We start from the raw sequence: 18634 nt of genomic DNA on the forward strand, positions 1-18634 counted from the left end.
GTGGGTGCCTGTCGTTGTTCAGGATGGAGTTCAATTTCCTCAACATCCTCATGTTTGCAACCTGCTCCACGCTGTCCTGGGGGGTGCCAATGGTGGAGCTGGCCTTTTTGATGAGCTTGTTCAGCCGATTCCGGTCAGAAGTACGGGCTCCGGCCCCCCAACACACCACACAAAAGAAAAGAGCACTTGCCACTACAGACTTATACAGGTTTATAGATGGGGACATGCATCCCATCCCATGACCCGTTCTTGTTTCCAAGGTTGGCCCGCAGCTATTTAAAATGCTCTGACGAAGATGTAGCCGGAGAATACTGGAGGACTGAACCCCATCACAAAGAGGCGTGTTTGCCTGACCTCCGCTCCTCCAGTCTATCAGGGTCCAGAGCCCAGTTTGGTTTGCATGGGCCCAGCTAACAATGTTTGCTCTGCTTTTATGGCCCCTCTGTTTGTTTTCCCCTTCACTGAATCGACCACCTCTTGGTCTCAGCAGCAGCACTCAAGTGCCGCCACATTCGGGGGGTCACCAGCCCCGGGTGCTTAGCCCACCCAGAATGCAGTGCGTCAAGCAAAGGAGATAACACACACACAACTTGCTCAGGTGGTTTACAGCAGTGAGGATGTCACCTTCCTGTTTCCACCACACACACACACACACACACAAAGAGGTAATCTACCATTTAATGTGGCTCTGCTGAGATCTTCAGATAGGCAGCTTTTCTCTGTTTGGCAGCTCTCACCTCAGGCTTTGCCTGGAGGACATCATAAAATTAAATAACATATATCAGGAGAATAAAACAGTGGCTGCATTTTTTCCCCTTCAGCTGGGGCTAGTGAATCAACCGTATGTTATTTTCAAAGGTAGCAATTACCTGATGGATACATTTCAGATGGGTGGCATCACAAGTGCAGCCAAACAAACCCTGAACCAGATAGACAGGTCTACATTAGACAAACTGCATAAGCGACAACAGTGTGATCAAAAAAGACAAAGCTTTTGTTCTTCAAACTGCTTGTCATGGACGAAGAAGAGAAGAATATTGCAAATGAATAGAACTTTTTGTTGTTGTTGCTTTGCTCATGATGCGGTTGGTGGTAAACTGTAGTGCTCATTTCAGCAGCAATTAAATGATTAATTTCACACTTGAGTGATCTGAATATGCCACACTAATACTTGATATGCTAAGATTTATTATAAGAACGTTTCCAGTCTTATTTTAATAAGATCCCAAAGTTATTACAATGTGGCTTTTAAAATCATTTTATCTTCAAGTTATAAGAGTTTCATAAAAGTACCCAGCTGACTTAATACATAGTTTGAAACCGCTTTTTCAAAACTGTTATAGTTTTGGGTTGTGGATATTTTTCTCATTTTCTTTTTTAAAGCAACAGTCTGTTTGCTTTTTGATCCCCAGCAGCTGCAGGTTAGAGTTTACCCAGTGCCTTTTATTTATCCCTACACGGTGAGAACAACATCCACACAGAGCTGTGATTTACTTAAATCCTTACAACACCTTTGTTATAATTGTTGGGGGGTATTATCAGTCCCAGCCTACTCGCCGGAGTGCAGGGGATCACATGAGGCCTTTAGGGGGATGGGCAGAGTTTTCAGAGGGTGGTATGGCTTTAAGAGTTTACTGCCATCACCGCACTCTCTCTCACACACACACACACACACACACATACACACTCACACATACACACACGCCACAGAAAGTTTGGAGCAGTGGGATACCGACGGGTAGGAAGTGACGGGGCTGCATGAATTGCAGAGGAGGAGAGAAAAAAAAGAAGAAGACGGGAATATCAACACAAAGCAGAATGAGAAGCAACGTGCGATCACCGGACTGTTGGCCGTAAGGAGAGGAGAACTGGATTGCGCATGATCTGATCACCGGAGAGAGAAAGAGAAAGAGAGAAAGAGAGAGAGAGTCTGAGTGGAGGTGAACCAGGATCCCAGGAGTGAAAAGCAGAGATTTTTTTAAACTAAAGACTTGGATTGTCGTCTTGATTTCTATAACTGCGGAAAGCGCAGGGACAACAAGGGTCCATATGGGACTGAGACCCGCAAACCACAAACCACCGCGCTTTTTTAATAATATGAAGGAGAAGAAAGACTTTACGACAAGTCCGAGATAACTAGTTACGGGGGATATGAACGCAGATCTTTGGACTTCACCACCAGTTTTTCCTCTGCCGGGTTCAGTTCTGCGTCTTTGGGGATGTTTGCGAGTTGCGTCCGTGCGGCTTCTGTTCGGACGCTGACCCGTCTCTGCGCCCTGGTGCTGGTGGTCGCTGTGGGACTCGGTTCGGAGTTGCGGGTCCGGGTCCGGCTCTCTGACGGACTGGTGACCGAGGAGGTTTTGGAGGCGGACAGTGAGAAAGACTCGATATCGCTGGAGTTCAAGCAGGGAGATGGGACACTCATCACCTTTGTGGCGGACTTCAAACAGGTGAGAAGAGGTGGTGGTGGTGGTGGTGGTCTGTCCTGTTTACCGCTTTGACTAAACGCTGCGGTGCCTTCAGGGGACGCCCCCCCCACCACACACACACACACACACACACACATATGGTATGAGACCTGGAAGGTGCTGGTAGAAACTCTCAAATTACTCTGTAACTGTACAGTTTGCCTGAACTAGAACTTGTTGCAACTGAGCCCACTTCATGGTTTCCAAAATAAAGTCTGGGGTCCCATCAGTGGCCGTTCAGTTCAGTTCCACAGCAGGTCCCCAAGGTATACAAGGACATCAAATAAACACATTCATACAAAACTGGCACTGATGTAGATGTGAGTAGACAGTTATTTCAATGAGATCAGTCACCCTCAGTGCCAGTCATTGTTAAAATTTAATAAAAACCCAAATTACTTTGTTCCTTGTTTGCTTTGGGGGGGGCCTCGGAGCGTCTCAGGGACCACTGATGGGCCCCAGTCTGTTTCACTTTCACTTAATTGGTTCCTGCCAGGACAGAATTTGATATCTCACAAACTTGGAGTTCCATTCATCTTTTTTTTTTCCATCCCAGCGTGAGTCCTGCAGAGGTCAAGACAGCTGCTGCTCCTTAGATGTGGATGCCCATTGCCCACAGACCCCAATAGCCTCAAAACCCACCCCCCCTCCGCCGCAGACGCCGCCGCTCGCAGGGTCCAGCGTAGAGCCGATCTCCAGCAGCCTTATTTAGCATTCTTCTAAAAGTAGACAAGCCGATCGAGTGTCCCTCCACTGACCGGCTCTGCATTTGCAAAAATTCTTGGTGGGGAGAAAGACGACCCTGTTTCATTTTTAACAATCACTACTCTGAGACGCATAAATGTCAGTCACTGGAAGGAAAACTACAACTGCTGAGCGTAAAGGAGGGACGGAGGGTGGGTGGTGGTGGTGGTGGTGGGGGGGGATGCACAGAGCAAAGGCATGTGTCTGTGATGGTTGCTGTCACACAGAAGCTGACAGGCTTGCGAGATGTGAAGGGGGAGATTTACCAGGATTAAGTGGGCATGTCTGACCTTTTTGATCTGCACGTCTGCTTCACTAACCAAAACAGCTAATTTAGAGTTGAAAGAGAGGAGGCAGTGTCCCCAACCCCCCCCCAGTCACTGGTGGTGGTGACACACCAACAGAAAAGAGACATACACTGATCAGCAAAGCAGGGGAGAATTGGCTTGTTGGCCTGGGATGTGCAGGCAAGGCGCCCCCACGTTGCTGCTGCCTCCCCTCACACACTTACATGCACATATGGTTTTGTTTACTCGGATAAAGCCAACAGGACCTCTTAGATCACTTTACTTTTCCGCTGCCTGATTTATCTGTTCCAGTTGTAGGTCGGCCTCCTTGCCCCTCCATCCCCCCCCCCAAATTTCCCCTCTTTCTGTGTCTCTTTCTCCCCCTTCTCTCGGTCTCCCATTCTCTCCTTCCTGCAGCCCCCTACCTCATCTCTCCTACATGTGTTTTTTATTCAGCTCTTGTGCAGTATCTCCAAGATTTATGGAAAGTTGGATGAGCTGTCACTTCCAGCTGCCATGGATATACAGTCCAGATGAACGCATGTGGGAAGAAGAGTGTTTTAACAGGGCTGTTAAACACCGGAGAGGTATAATGAACTACACAGCTAAAGGTGGTTAGGCACTTTACGGGTATACACACCCTCCTCGGAAGGTGTGTTCGTGCTACTTATCAGTGAGTGGGCGTTTCCCGGTGAAGTTGAATCTGAAAGTCTCATGAACTTCATTTGGAAGCTCTTTACAAAATAATCCCCAGGCCTGCTGCTGGCTCCTCGCTCTCTCTCTGCTTGCTATTGTGAATACGTGGCAGAGATGTGATGCTAAATGTTAAAACCATTAGACACTGGTGGAGTGGTCTGCTGGATGTGAGTAGGAAGTTTAGTCAACCTTATCCAAGCAATGAATCACTGTGAAAATCAGCCGTGTTGTGATTTCAGCGGGGGTTACGTTCGCTCCGAAGGCATGTGGACATGTGGAAAAGATGATGTGGTTGAGCTTGGTCATGACACCTCTGTGTCATGTTGAATAAATGTCTACATGTCGGACGGGACTGTCAGTTCAGTTTCAAACCTTTGAACGTTAGAAATGTGATCGTTTTTATGAAAAGAAGGGCATCGTGGGAGAGAGGGAATCATCCAGTATTAGAGTGTTTTTGTAGCTGGCTGAAGTTTCTCAGAAGTCTTCCCTGTGTAGCCAAGTGCCTTCATCATTCCCTTCTTATCTCACAGTCAAGTATTCACAGCCGGATCTACTCCCAATTATGTCAAATTGCAGTGATCTGTCAGTATTCGGGTCATATCCTGACCACATGCGCAACGTCAATGTACAGTTTTGCAACCCAAGACAAATCGGAGCACAGATGTGTTGTTGTAGCCTAGAAATGACAGTTCCCCTGAAGTCATTTGTAAGTCGTAGATTCAATGCAGAGCTTTTTCTTTTTCTTTTTTCCTTCAGCAACCACTGCAGCGATTTACAGTCTCGCACAGTCTGAGACCTTGAGCTTGAACACAAACCACTTCTTGGAGATTAATCCAAGGGAAATGTCTCACATATCTGAGAGGCAGTTCTGGCTCTTTCCAGATGTTAAAACTCTGTCGGAGAGGCTAATCAGTTTGTACTCTGTGTGTATTGCTTTCATGTCTAACTAGTGGGTTTGATCAATGCAGGAATGTAAGTGGCCTCACAGGCCTCTCTGCCCATTTAGCCGTTGAGGAAGGTTTCATTTTTAGGATCCAGTTATCTACATCCTTCCGCAAAAGCACTTCTCAAATGTTTTCAGAGAAGAGGACCACTTAACTACTAAAATAAACCTCACAGAGCTAGGCCTGTCATAATTATTACATAATCGCCTGATCGCATTTATTTGAGCTGACTGCAATTATTTTGTGTATAATCATTAAAATGCTTTCCCTTCATCTATATAAAACAGCTGGATGAAACTAACAGAAATGACATATTTCATCACTATTTCCTCCTTGTTTTCCACCATTTGAGGTTTGACTGGCCCTCTTTTAATGGTGATGATTATTCTGCTATGGCACATGAGTGGAGCCACAAACTGTTTATCTGGAGGTGCTTAATTTCCAATATTTGACAATCACATTGTGATGAGGATCTATTTAGCATCACGGATTTAGTTGCAAAGCCAATAAATGGCTCTTCATCTAAGGTGTATGGTCTATTATTAAACTATGTTTAGGCTTATACTATAATAATGGCATAAAATGATCAGAAACACTAAAGAAACATTAAATTGTTAATTGCAATTATTTGTATGGCAATTAATCGTCTAAATGTCATGATTGTGACAGCCCTACACGGCTCCACTCATAACCTCTCCAACATCCCCAAAACCAAAAGGGATACTATTTCAGTACTAGTTTTTACTATACTTTTTTGTTTTGATTGGACAGCGAACAGAGAGGGGGCACACATGGATAGGGAGCAGGGCCGTAGCCAGGGTTTTCAAATTGGTGAGGTCCGGAGAGGGGGGGGGGGGGTGCAGTAGGTGTCAATTATTTGTTTTTTCATCTGTTCTTGAATTTCTTTCACCCCATGCAAAAAAAATAATTATCGCAGTTAGTTCATGATTTTACTATGCATCACTTTGGACCCATCTAGCTACATAATTACATCAAAATGACCCACAATTATCTAAAGTAGACTTAGACCTATTAGTTATGACAGGAGGCTGATTGAGCCTTACACCGCTGACCAGCAGGACAGACTTGTCCTGTGGTTTTCAGCCTTTTAACATCAGGTAGCTATTGTTCCCTCTCCATTAAATACAGTGCAGTGAAAAAGTATTTGCCCTCTTCCGGATTTCTTACTTTCTTGCAGATTTGTCACACTTAAATGTTTTGTTTTATTTTATTTTATTTATTTATTTTTAATAGTATTTTGGCAGGATTTTGGGGGATGTGTGAAAGTTATGGATGTGTGTGCAAAAGACGCTATAACTGACCCCCCCCCCCCGCGCACTGGCGCGCACACACACACGTTTTAACCAAGGCGCCCGTCATCTCAACTTCAGTTTTCTGCGTTCCGCCGATACATCAATTCCCTGCGTGTCATTTCAAAATAAAAGCTGACCGATATGTTTATCATGTTATTTAGGTCCTGTGGCTTCTTCTATTTTTTTCTCACAGAAATGTAGCTGGCTACGGCCGTGACAGGGAGTAGGACAAAAGCATGCTGTAAAATGTCTGTACACAGGGATTCAAACCAGGTACTGTGGCACTGACCCTAATCATTCAGATTCAGGACAGTGTTTTAAACACATCACACTGCATGCCACTATATGTGGTGCAATTTATGTAGCATTAAATTCATCAGACGCATCTGAACAGTGGCTGGATGTCATCACATGCACCAGAGTCTCAGTTGCGGTGACTTCATTACTTGGAAAGCTTAGTAGTTGTCTGTTATGCCAGTGGTTTCACTTGATTTTTTCCTTTTACTGATCTGGTCTTAATCCTCTGGTCCGTGATCTTGTCAGCTGTTTTTGTTTGGAAGGTAACATGCTGCTGATAACTGGGGACATTTAGCACAGTCCCAGGGTCGAGAAGAAAAACCCATTTCATCCACATATCCATTCAAATGTCACACTGACCTTGTTTGACTTAAGGTTGAAACATTGACTGAAAGCTTCCTGAGTGGCAGTGTGGTAAAAGTCAAATACAACTACAGCTACTGTAAAACAGTGAATTTAAATAATGTTTAAATTTACACGAGTTGATATACTTAAATGGAAAACAACACAATACTATTAGTCTTTGTGGTTACTCAGACAGTTTGAGAAACACTCTAGTCTGGACTGGACCACACCACAGAAGGCCGTTCTACATCTACAGTTACATGCACACTGGCTTTTGTAATATAACATCTGAGAGCATTTTCTAACCTTTTTCCTGTCTGTTTTGATTTATTCAACATCTTGTGTGGAATAATTTGAAAAAGGCTGTAAAATATGAAAAAGCTTTCCTCCCACACTAGTGTTTTCAGATCATTTTCAAGTAGTCTGCTGTCCCCCACACATGCCAGAACAGTGGAAAAGCTTTTACACATTCAAGCCAATAGGTTTTTAATCACATGATCACATAACTGTTCACTATTTTCAAAGTTATCCACCGTTAAGGAAAGATGTTAATATATCTGCATCAGCGCAGACATGGCATGACCCCATGCTGTGCAGATAGGTCAAGGGAGCAACAGATGTTGGGAAGTCACTTGACACTCACATTGTCATGTTAAATTGGCTTGAGTTTTGTAAGCAGTGGCACTATCGTGTGAATGAAATTCTTTTTTGAAAGTTTTTAATTCATTCTCATGTTGTTTCTGCCTTATAAGCAGGATTGTGTTTCAGCCTGGGGCTGTGTTGCCCGCAGGTCAGTTCACCCTAGTGTATATTCTGATTGTCTTCAAAGTACAGAGGCTTTATGGATACGCCCAACAGTAAGCTCGCTGTAAGAATGAATCGAGAGATTCTTCACACACCCTCGTGCGCTATGTCAAAAGCAGAGTGAATGGCGGGGGCGGGGAGGCAGGTTGGTTGGCTCGTCTGTGTTGCCCTCCCATTGGGATACACAGTATCTGTGACCCATTTTGTCAGGTGACCATTAGCCTTCACACACTGCATCATTCATGAAGGTTGTTGAAATGGATTTGGAGCGTAGCCTATCTTAGACATTAGGCAATCTCTCCTGCGTGGGAATGCTCGTTTCTTTTGGTGGGAAATACCAACGTTTGCCAAACGAAGCAACCGTCAGTTTTGTTTTCCCCTAATTGCAGGTACTGTACATCAGTTACAAGTCGTTGCAGTCTGAATGTTTTGTGCCCTTTTTTTTGTTGTTGCCACACCTTGTTTCTCACTCAAACCTGAAACACCATCCCACGCTGTCACTTGCACAAACTTGTAAAGTCTTTTTTACAGAGAAGTGTCACCAGGAAATGTTGTCAATTTCACATAGGCCTACTGCTTAGAGGCACATGAGTCTCTACCATGAGGAAAGTTCACTGTGAGTCATCAGCGAGTCACCAGTCAGCGAAACAATGCATGTGATAAACTTTTCCCAGAGTGAGTGAAACAACTCATTCAGTTCCTCCTCCTTGACCACAACAAATGCTGTGATATTCAAGCTGCTGTTTACATTGACCAGCACCACAGAAGACCTGCACTCCTACTCATTTCCCCTCATTAAGCTGTGGCGCTTTTCCGTGTGGGAGGGAGAAACTCCACAGATAAGTCAGTGCGTTGCAAAACCTAAACATGAATTGCAATTCAGAGGGACTGCACTGCTCAAGAAAGTAATCACTGCTTGAGCTTAAAGGGATAGTTCAACATTTTGGCAAATTGCCATAATCCATATAGTCTTAGGAGTAGGTTTGTTAACCTTTAATTGTTGGTGCAAGCTATTTTTAGAACGGCGGAGCAGAGCCGCGAGCTGCTCAGAGCTACGCTACGGAGGCTCATGGAATTTTCTTGGTTTCCCTCATCAAACTCATCAAATACACAATATAACAACTCCAAAACGCTCTCGTGGACAAGTTGTGAGCTGCACATTCACCACGCTATGAGATAATAACACAACGTTACAAAACAGAGTTGTTTTTGAGGTAAATGCAGAGACTGGTTGCCGAAAAACTGCCTCTGACGGGAATGTGCATCAGAGGTTTTGCAATTTACCTCGAAAACGACTCCATCTCGTAACGTTCTGTTATTATCTCATAGCATAGTGAATGTGCAGGTCACAACTTGTCCACGAGAGCGTTTTGGAGTTGTTGGTTTGTGTATTTGATGAGTTTGAACCAAGAAATTCCATTAGCCTATAGCATAGCTCTGAACAATTAAAGGTAACAAACCTACTCCTATATGTATTGGCAATGGGCCAATCTCCAAAAATGTTGAACTATCACTTTAATTGTCTTGTTGTATCACCTGGAATATAAATGAACATTAATTTATTTGTAGTTATTGCAGATTTCTGTAGGTTCCCATGTAACGTTGTCTCTGTTTCCACTCCCTCTGCATCTTTCTATGCAGTGTGTGCAGGCCGTGGACGTTTCCACGGATGAGCCCACTTAAGTCTTTCTCCTGGCCACCCTTTGTTCCCTGTTGACTCTGAATCTCAGGGGAAAAAAAAGAAAAAGCTTCTTCTGTGGCCCTCCAAGGCCCCACATGGGCCCCCTTTGGCCTCTCATGGCCCCTCTGCCCCTGTTGATGTCTTTATCCTTTATCCCCCCCACCCCACCCCACCCAACCTCCCACCCACCAGCAGGACAGATGTTCATCTGTAATGCTGCTGATAAAGAAAAAGCTTTTCCATTCCCATAGAAGTGCAGGGAGAGAAGAGTCAGTTATCATCCACCCTTTCTGATTTTTTTTTTTTTTCCCACCGATCGGGGACAGTGGGTTGGGGCGGGGTGCGTGGCGCTGCAGTAACAACCTGCTGTCTCTTTGATGGACAAAGAGGCTGTAGTTTTGGCTTGTGTTGTGCATAGTTGTCATGTTTTATCTACCTCAGACGTTTAAAGATAGTTGGCAACAGAAGAGCTAACAAATGGTTTACTCTGCCAAAGCTTGTCTGTTCTCCACACGGTGTCCTGAAATGGCTTTTTGTCAAATTCGTGGCTGTGTCCCTTTTGTTCGCTCAGCCTGGTTACTTTCAAAGTAATTTATTTTATTATATTTCACAATGTGGCACTAGCAACAATTCCCTCAGTTCTCTTGCAAAAGTGAAAAGAAGTCAACACCTGGGGATTTATTACAACACCGTTTTTTCCTAAAAAAGAAACAGCAGTTTTTAGAATAATCATACAGTAATGAATTATTACATCATTTTTTCAATGCCTTCCCATAAAATAGCTGTTTGGTACATGTCCTGCTACAGGATATGAAAGCTGCAGGACAACGGCTAGAGGCTGAATAGGGCTGTAGCTGTCTCTATTGTTTATGCTTTATCTATCTGCCTCATTTCCTTCCCTGTTAGCACTCACTGTTTGTCTCCCTCTCATTTCCTGAATGCAAAGTCTCCATAAACAGTTTTGGGTGTCTGGATAATTGTATCCAGGCTCTGTGTGAGCGAATAGTTCCCTCATTGTGGCCTGCACATATTTTGCACAGGTTTCGAAGCCTTTAAAGTATAAATGAGGAGCCGTTGGTGCCGTTTTTTACAGCTGCATTTCTTTCGTTAATGTTAAAAACTTAAGTGTGTAAACTCCAGCGGGAGGGAATGTACGTTACCTTTTCATTGTTGTCAAGAAAATAGGGAACCTGTTTCCTTTCTGTAGCCTCTAGTGTTTTTATTGTCCATTCACTGCCACTGTTTACTAATTGGTTCACTCTTTGGACAGCCAGGTGTGACCAGCCCACGAATGTGACTCCACATTCCTGCCTTTGGAGCCTCTGTAATTAGTTTCAACTCAAGCATTTCTTAGCGCCGCAGCTTTTCTCCCACTCCTTTTGTCTGTGTGAGTCTGTCTCCCCCTTTCTCGCTCCGTCTCCCAACATGATCTTTAATCCCTGCCTACACCTGTGCTTTTTTGACCGGGCTCCACTCATGCACCAAGGCAAATATCCTCCCCATCACCAAACATAGTTGATCCACATGTTGTTTTTATAAACTGAAAAAGGGCCATTTAGGCAAGTTGGGGGTCTAAAAGTAAAAAAAAAAAGTCAATACAGTGTCTCATCACCTATGTGTGTACAAATAGAAGCCACATGTCTCAACTGGAAGGCTGTACATTGCTGACTTTAGGAGCTTTTATGTTAGATTTATGTCATAATGCAGGATTATTACCCACTGCCTTAAAAGAAAAAAAGAAAATCTAGTTGTTGGTCAGATTTTTTTTTTCTAAATTTCAGGCTCAGAACCCACACAAACCCACAGTGATCCCAAATGACTCATCAGAGAGCGTGGCTCACCAGCGGTCCTCCCGAGCCAGCCAGCCATCAGCCTTATCAACAGACAGGGGGTCTTAGAGGGGATTGGAAAACAGGAAGAAACGACTGCACAGGGGATAGCTACTGGCACACTGATTGTGTTTGTGTGGGGGTCTGTGCATGTGTGTGTGCGCGTGCACTTTTGTGGGTTTTGAAGTCCATCCATTCATGCATGCAAGCGTGATTTGGCGCAGTTAGTATGACATCCAAAGTGAGATTTATATGTCTTGCGCTACTTCACTGTGGTATTTGAATGGCTTTTAAAAGCTATAGAGCCCTCGCAGAAAATATCCATGTTTTTCATTCACTACAGGACTTGAGACAGCTCTGGTTTTCAGAGCCAGTAAACCAGGTACACACTCTGCGAAGAGAGAGTCTTTGGCAAGGTGGGTTACGACTACAGTGACGGAGAATGTTCACTGTAAATGGCACCCTTTGAGTGTCTGAATAGGCTTTTGTGCACCTCTTAAATAATCTGGCCCACCAAAGGTTGCCCACCACCACAGCCCCCCACCACTCTCCTGTTTAACAGGTCTTAGTATGACCCACTAGTCAAGCTGCATGAATACAGACATGTGTTTGGCCCTTGGCCAGAGGTAGTTTGTCTGCAAATGGACTAAGTCCCGGGTGTCAGGGAGCGATGCTGAGGAATCTGTACTTGTGTGGATTATTTATAGCCATGCTGACATTTACACTGCTCTGGTGGGGAAAAACTCAAGGCTGCACTGTCCTTTGATTATGGTATTACCCCTCTTTTTTCATGATGTGGAAATGTCAATCTTTTAATTCTTAATGTGCATACATGGTTATTTTCTCTAAATGTTGGTCTGGAGACCTTTAATTTTGTGTAGGCTTCTGGAAATGCAACTTTTAGGGGGGTGACTCATTTTCCTGATATAGGCTGCACTTCTTTCAGGAGAAGTTTTGTAGAAGTTGCCTCACTCCTCTTTTTCAAGCTCTGGCAGGTCCACTTGCCTGAATGGTCCTAAAGTTGCATTAGTGTTTCGGTATTTGGATGCATCACCGGTATTAACTTTGTCGTCTGTTTGGTACGGTAATTTGTGCAACATAAATCTGACTTTTAAAAAAGACCAAGCTGTTGTTTGATCAGTCATTTTCACAGCTCACGCTCCCCTGGTGTTTGGATACTACCTGTCATCATAACAACAGGTGTAAACGCTCCTTTCATCATACCGCTGCACATTTTACTCTCTTGCCGCCTTCTTTTTTTTTAAATCGTACTTTGAGTGTGCCTGCACAGAAGAGTCAGTGTGAGCATGTGAATGTGCCAGTGCCGGTTTTCAGGCAGGCAGAAGTGAGTCGAGTCTTGTCCAAACAAACAGTTGAATCCAACAGCTTCTGTCTGGATGGTGATGGGGAGATGATGTCATTGTTATTATTCTATTTGCTGGTAGAAGCCATGCTGATTATTATCTCAGCCGCACCTAAATGGCAGGCTGGTTTATTATTGCCATTTGAAGGTCACAATTAACTGTAATCTTTTGAGGACAATTTTGCAGTGTCCTCTACTCATTACCAGTATGAATAAAATAATAGATTGATACTTGCTCTAATGTCTGTATACACCAAGAAATAAAGGCACTGTCAGCAGTTGATTAGTTTAGCTTAGCTTAGTTTAGTTTATCTGAACATGGAGAGCAACAGGGGGCAACAGGTAGCCTACCAAGACCCCCCCATCCCATCCATTAGCATATTCTATGTCATCTTTTCACTTGCAAACAATCAAATTGTAATAATAATAATAGTGTTTTTTTCTGGGGTGTAAGCTAAGATATACCCTATGTTAATTTCTAGGCTGAGAGCAGTTATTTGACAGGGTTTCCTGAACGTTCCTGCACCTGCCCAAGATACAAGCCTTCATATGATGACAAATTGTCCCTTAACATTTTATTTCTGTGAATCAAATACAATGTATATTATGTTAATGATTAAACTTTTAAGATTGTGATGTGGGTTGAACGGAGTTTGTTGCCAAGCTAGCTTGTTCCGCCTCTTCCCACTCCTCATGATAAGCTATAAGCTAATCACCCGCTGGCTGTAGAAGCTTCATACTCAGCATGCAAACATAGTAGTTTTGATTTTATCATCTAAATTTCTGCAAGAATGCAAATTAGTTGGCACCGTATCCTAAAAAATATGAGTTGCATCAGAAGACGTTGCCATGGTGGCGAACACTGGTGACCCCACGTTGCCCTTTTGGCCTAAATTCAAATACAGGGCAGCAGAAGTAGACAATCATTAATCTGGACACATAATGACACAAGAGGAGGAGGAGATCTCAGCGTCCACACTTTGGCATTAACTAAGTTCCAAAAAGGCAGGGTTGCTGCTTCTCTATAATTACCCAGAGGGCCCTGGGGCAGATCCTTGTGGCTGACGCGAATGCCTTCCCCCTTCTTTCTCTCTCTCTCCCTGCCTACTTACACGTACACACACACAGTGTCCTAGTGTAGCGCCATGTGTCTGCAATATGGGAGGTCTGTGAATCGTGGCCTCTGCGTCTCCCCACACTTGAGGGGAAATGGCACTGTTGCCCGTCTCTCCATCTGGATTTTACCCCGTCATTTTTACATCTCATTCTGTTCAATGTGATAAATCCATGCCTCCTCCAGTCTTGACATTCTCTTTAATCATTCAGACTTTCTCTAAAAAATAATAATAATAAGGCCTAGGCTATTATCACAGCATGAGAACATTTTATTTTGACTTTCTTTGTTTCACTACAGTCCCCAAGTCCACACTGTGAGCAGCTCAGAGGTGAAAAATCCGGGGTTAATATCACATAAACCCTGTGAATCAATATTTGCTCAGTAATTTGCCTTCCAAAGGTCAAATAGTATCGCATGATTGTCTTGTGTAATACCACTGCTTGTACTGTATGCCTGCCAGAAACCCTTTTTGCAGACAAAAGTGGTTCTTATGAAACCATCATGCAAAGTAGTCTACAAAGACCCACAGAGCACTAACACCTTTGAGAAGGGTTGTATTGCTGTCTGTTTGCATACAGGAAGTGGGACCAGAGATTAAGGAGGACTCAATGGGGTTATCACTGGGTAGTTTATCTGTCCTCCGGTCCCTCCTGCTCACAGAGTGAAAGCCTTCAAACTGCTACTCTTCTTCGGCCTGTTTACTTCAGAGGGGTGTGTGAAAAGCGGAGGAGGGGTGTTTGGGACTGTGTGTCTGTCTTGAAGCTGAAGCCAAGGAGGGGGGAGGGTGTCTGATGAATAGGGAGACAGGTCTGCCGCTCTGCACTCCCTACTGCTGGAGCTTCCCATCATGCTTTGCATGCCCTCTCACAGAACTCTTTATGGCCTTGGGTTTGGCGCCAGATCTCTCACGCACTTGCCAACAGCAACAAGTTTTTTTTTTTGCTAATTCTCCGCTATCACCATTTTTTCTACTTCTGCAGTTCCACATAAACCAGCATGGTAAAATGCTTCACTGTTCGAGAATCTCTGATAAGTTTGGGAAAAAAAGACCCCGCAGCTTTAATTTGACAGCAAAAATAACCAGAGCATGACTGGAGCAACATTATACAGGCTTAGAGACAATAAAAAGTATCAACAAACTGTCAGATGAGACTATGTAGTCAACATAAACCCCTCTTTACTTTTGGCAGACAGCTGTTTGAACATCTTTGAACTCCACATATTGAATTACTTGGAGTGTCTGGAAAAGTGCTACATTAAGTACCAAAATGGAAAGAGTATTTGTTCTGCTCTGTATGAGCCTGCACATATAAACATTAAGTTATTATAACCTCGCCTCATGCACCACATCAACGTTTTCTGGGAATCGTATGTTTATCCGTTCAGCCGGTCATCTCTCATCCCCTTGTGTCTTGCAGGATGTGAAGATATTTCGAGCGCTGATCCTGGGCGAGCTGGAAAGAGGGCAGAACCAGTACCAGGCCCTGTGCTTCATCTCTCGCCTCAGCCGCAATGAGATCATCCCGAGTGAGTCGATGGCTCGCCTCAGACAGGTATGACATGGCCTCTGTTTAATTGTGAGTGTTTACCAGCTCTGAAAAAAATAAAACGAACACAGCTCGGAGCACCTCATGGTTTTTAACACTGATTATTTGTGTTCTCCGTTTAGAAAAATCCCCAGGCCATTCGTTTGGCGGAGGAGCGGAGAGGACTGGAGCAGCTGACGATGAGCGTGGCCGTCAACTTAAGTCGGGCCTTGCAGCTCAGCTCCCATATCCACAACATGTGCAGCGAGGCCAGAGAGGCCGTCTACACCAGGGAGTCAGACGTCAAACACTGGCTGGACAAAGGTCAGCGGTCATCTTATCTTTGTTTATCAAACTGGGATACATTGTGTAAATATCTGTCCGGCGTCCTCCTATCGCTTTACTTCTCTCCCGTCCCTCCTGATTGTCTCTAAACTTGTATTGTCTCTGTTCTGATGTGCGTTATCTCCCCAACACTCCCTGCCTTCCCTGTTTCTATCTCCTAAACACCTCTTCCCACTCCATTTTAATGATATGAACCCATACATTATCTCTTCCCTTTTGGCGATAAGAATAAGTTACTGTTCTTACTATCTATATTTACCATGTTAAATTTTCCCTAAACATTCCTCACTTCAACCTTGAAAGAGTAGAGTAGAACATTTCTCCTAACAGTCTGAGATGCTGTACTGTCCTGTTTCCCAAATTGAAAACATGTTATTAAAGGCTTATTTAACTTTTTTTTTAAAGGCCTTTACAGTGGGATCCTGTATCTCAATAGCAATGAAGTCCAAATTGTCCAGGCTGAGGAGAATCCATATGACAGCACTATTGTGCACTGACAGCACTGTTAAACAGGAAACAATGTTGATCGTCACGGTTCACCGGGCACTCTTTTGCATTAAACTAGCTCTGCGCCGTTATCTGCAGAGGCAATCACAGTAGCACCTCCTTTGCATAACAAAGCCCCCATTTTACTGCCCCATCGCTCCCCTTTTTAGCCACTTTGTTCGCTCTCTCCAGTTCAATATGGTATTTAATTGAGTGAAATTAGAAAGAGAATGATTCACGCAAGTGTGTAATAGCATGCTTTTGTTTTTAATACCACAGGCTCTTGACAATAATGCCCCTCTCCTGTCCTCTCCTCCCTGTGTTATAGGAGTGGACGGCTCCATTTTTGAGGTCCTGCCGCAAACAACAGAAGTGCCCAGTTTTCAGGCCTGTCACTCAACAAAAGACTTGTGGCAGCCCTGTCTCTGCACATACAGCCTACGTCTGGAGTGGTACCCGTGCCTGCTAAAGTACTGTCGCAGTAGGGACACCACAGGCAAAGGCTCTACATACAAGTGTGGCATAAAAAGCTGCAGCAAGGGCTACCATTTCACCTACTATGTTCCCCAAAAACAGCTGTGTCTATGGGATGAGGAGACCTAGCATTTTGTTCCGGATGGTTAGGAATAGAGAAATGCAAAGGCTATTTTTTTCCCCCAGCCAATCCAATGCTTCTCCACCCATGCTATTCAAAGTAAACACAGTAACACTGGACCTCAGTTTATATGATGACGAGTGAAGCTGTCTCAGGTGGGGAGTGGTGAGATCCAGATGTTCATGCTGAAACAGAAACAAATTCAGGTTCCAAATGAGACCAAAACCTTTAAGGAAGGAGAGATGCAGCAATAAAAGAAGACCCACAACTTAAAAGCCTTTTTTTTCTGGGAAAATGACATATCGTTGTCAGCTGTAATGTGACTTTGTCAAGAAACTGTCACTTTTGTGCCTTTTTTTTGTGTTTGTTTTTGGAGAAATGATTGGAGCATACGACAGAGACCAACAACAATAACCTCTCAAACAAGCTAAGTTATGCACAAAGCTGGACAGTGCATTTCTGCTCAACTAAACACGAGCAGAGGAAAAACAGAGTCCTGCTCTGATCAGAGGAGTCATATAAACATAATCTTCCATCCTGGTGAAGGAAAATTTGGATGGTGGATTTACTGTATTTCTTCTTAAGGTCTGTGAAACCAGCCAGCTAAACACCGTGTAAGCTGACTGACAAAGAAAATGCTTCTCCAATGCTGGCTTTATTTATTCTAGTTGCAAAGTGATATTATGGTGGATGATTTATGTATGATATTGTTTTAAAAAAAATAACCTCATCAATTTTCTCTCCTTTTTGGATTAAACAAGGCTCTTACATTTACATGTCCGAACCCCAGATTCACAGTACCAAGACGTATTCAAACAAATGTCAGAACATTTTAACCTCTTGGATTCAACCTCAAGAATTCAAGTTTCATCCACATTTCATGCTACTTTTGTTATGATGGTTGCACTGCACCCTTCGTGGATCAACATGTTTATTTCCATATTTGGTAGGTCCGTTTTAGCTCAGCGTCACCCCGTCATGGTCATCACTCACATTCTCAGTGTCAAGTAAACCAAAGTCAAAGGATGGTGTAAAGTTTCACACTTCTAGAAACAGGCCCTTTAGTAGGCTACTGTGTTTTTCCATGATAGGATTGAATAAAACTGCAGTGTAGCTTGCTAATAATCTATGCTGCCACCTTCTGGTTATGCAGTGTTTCAGTTTCTTGTGTTTTCTTTTTTTATCCCAATGCCAGAATTCTGTTTTCCTGTTTTTGTCTGTTTATGTCAACAGTTAAATGTTATTAATTTATGCATCTCAAATCCCTGATCATTTACATATATAATTTAAGGAGCACTTCTTGAACTCATGGGACCAAATTTCATTTTTCTCTTCTTCTGTCTGTTCCTTAGGTTGAAGTATGATTTTTGGTCTGCCTTACCTCCATCTTCATTTCAGACTTTACTGCCATGTGTCAAATGTTCTTTTGTGTGTTTTGTGTGTCAATATGTCTTGCTAACTAAAGAACCAAATGAGTGAAACATTTCTATATGTGGCCTTCTCTGGTGATCAAGTGCCTTAACATTTCCACTGATATCTTTTCTATGTAATTGTAGATTAAGTTCTTAAACATATTTTTTCTATGAAAGAGTCGTTGATATGCTGTAAGTTGCCATAAGGAGAAAATGAAGCAATTAGGTAATGAACCATTAAGAGTTGTTTTACATTACTTGTTTCAATAAAGTCTTTCTTTGCACTGCATTTACAATTATAGCCTAAGTATTTATTTACGTGCCTTTTATTAGACAGTATAATCGACAGCTGAGGGTAGAGAATTGCAACTGCATCAGCATT

The 18634-nt window shown here is 43.4% G+C and overlaps 1 protein-coding gene across 1 annotated transcript; it reads left to right on the forward strand.

The window, feature by feature from the left end:
* The first annotated feature begins 1808 nt into the window (after positions 1 to 1808).
* oafa (OAF homolog a (Drosophila)) lies at positions 1809 to 18541 on the forward strand. The gene is made up of 4 exons (XM_085796516.1): positions 1809 to 2450; positions 15307 to 15441; positions 15558 to 15738; positions 16574 to 18541. Exons 1-4 carry the CDS (start codon positions 2220 to 2222, stop codon positions 16846 to 16848), a joined length of 822 nt encoding a protein of 273 aa, XP_085652642.1. The 5' UTR covers positions 1809 to 2219; the 3' UTR covers positions 16849 to 18541.
* The last annotated feature ends 93 nt before the right edge of the window (positions 18542 to 18634 follow it).

This window comes from Trachurus japonicus, chromosome 13 (genome assembly GCF_045865225.1).
Source record: "Trachurus japonicus isolate A0001 chromosome 13, Traja_1.0".
Lineage (NCBI taxonomy): Eukaryota > Metazoa > Chordata > Actinopteri > Carangiformes > Carangidae > Trachurus > Trachurus japonicus.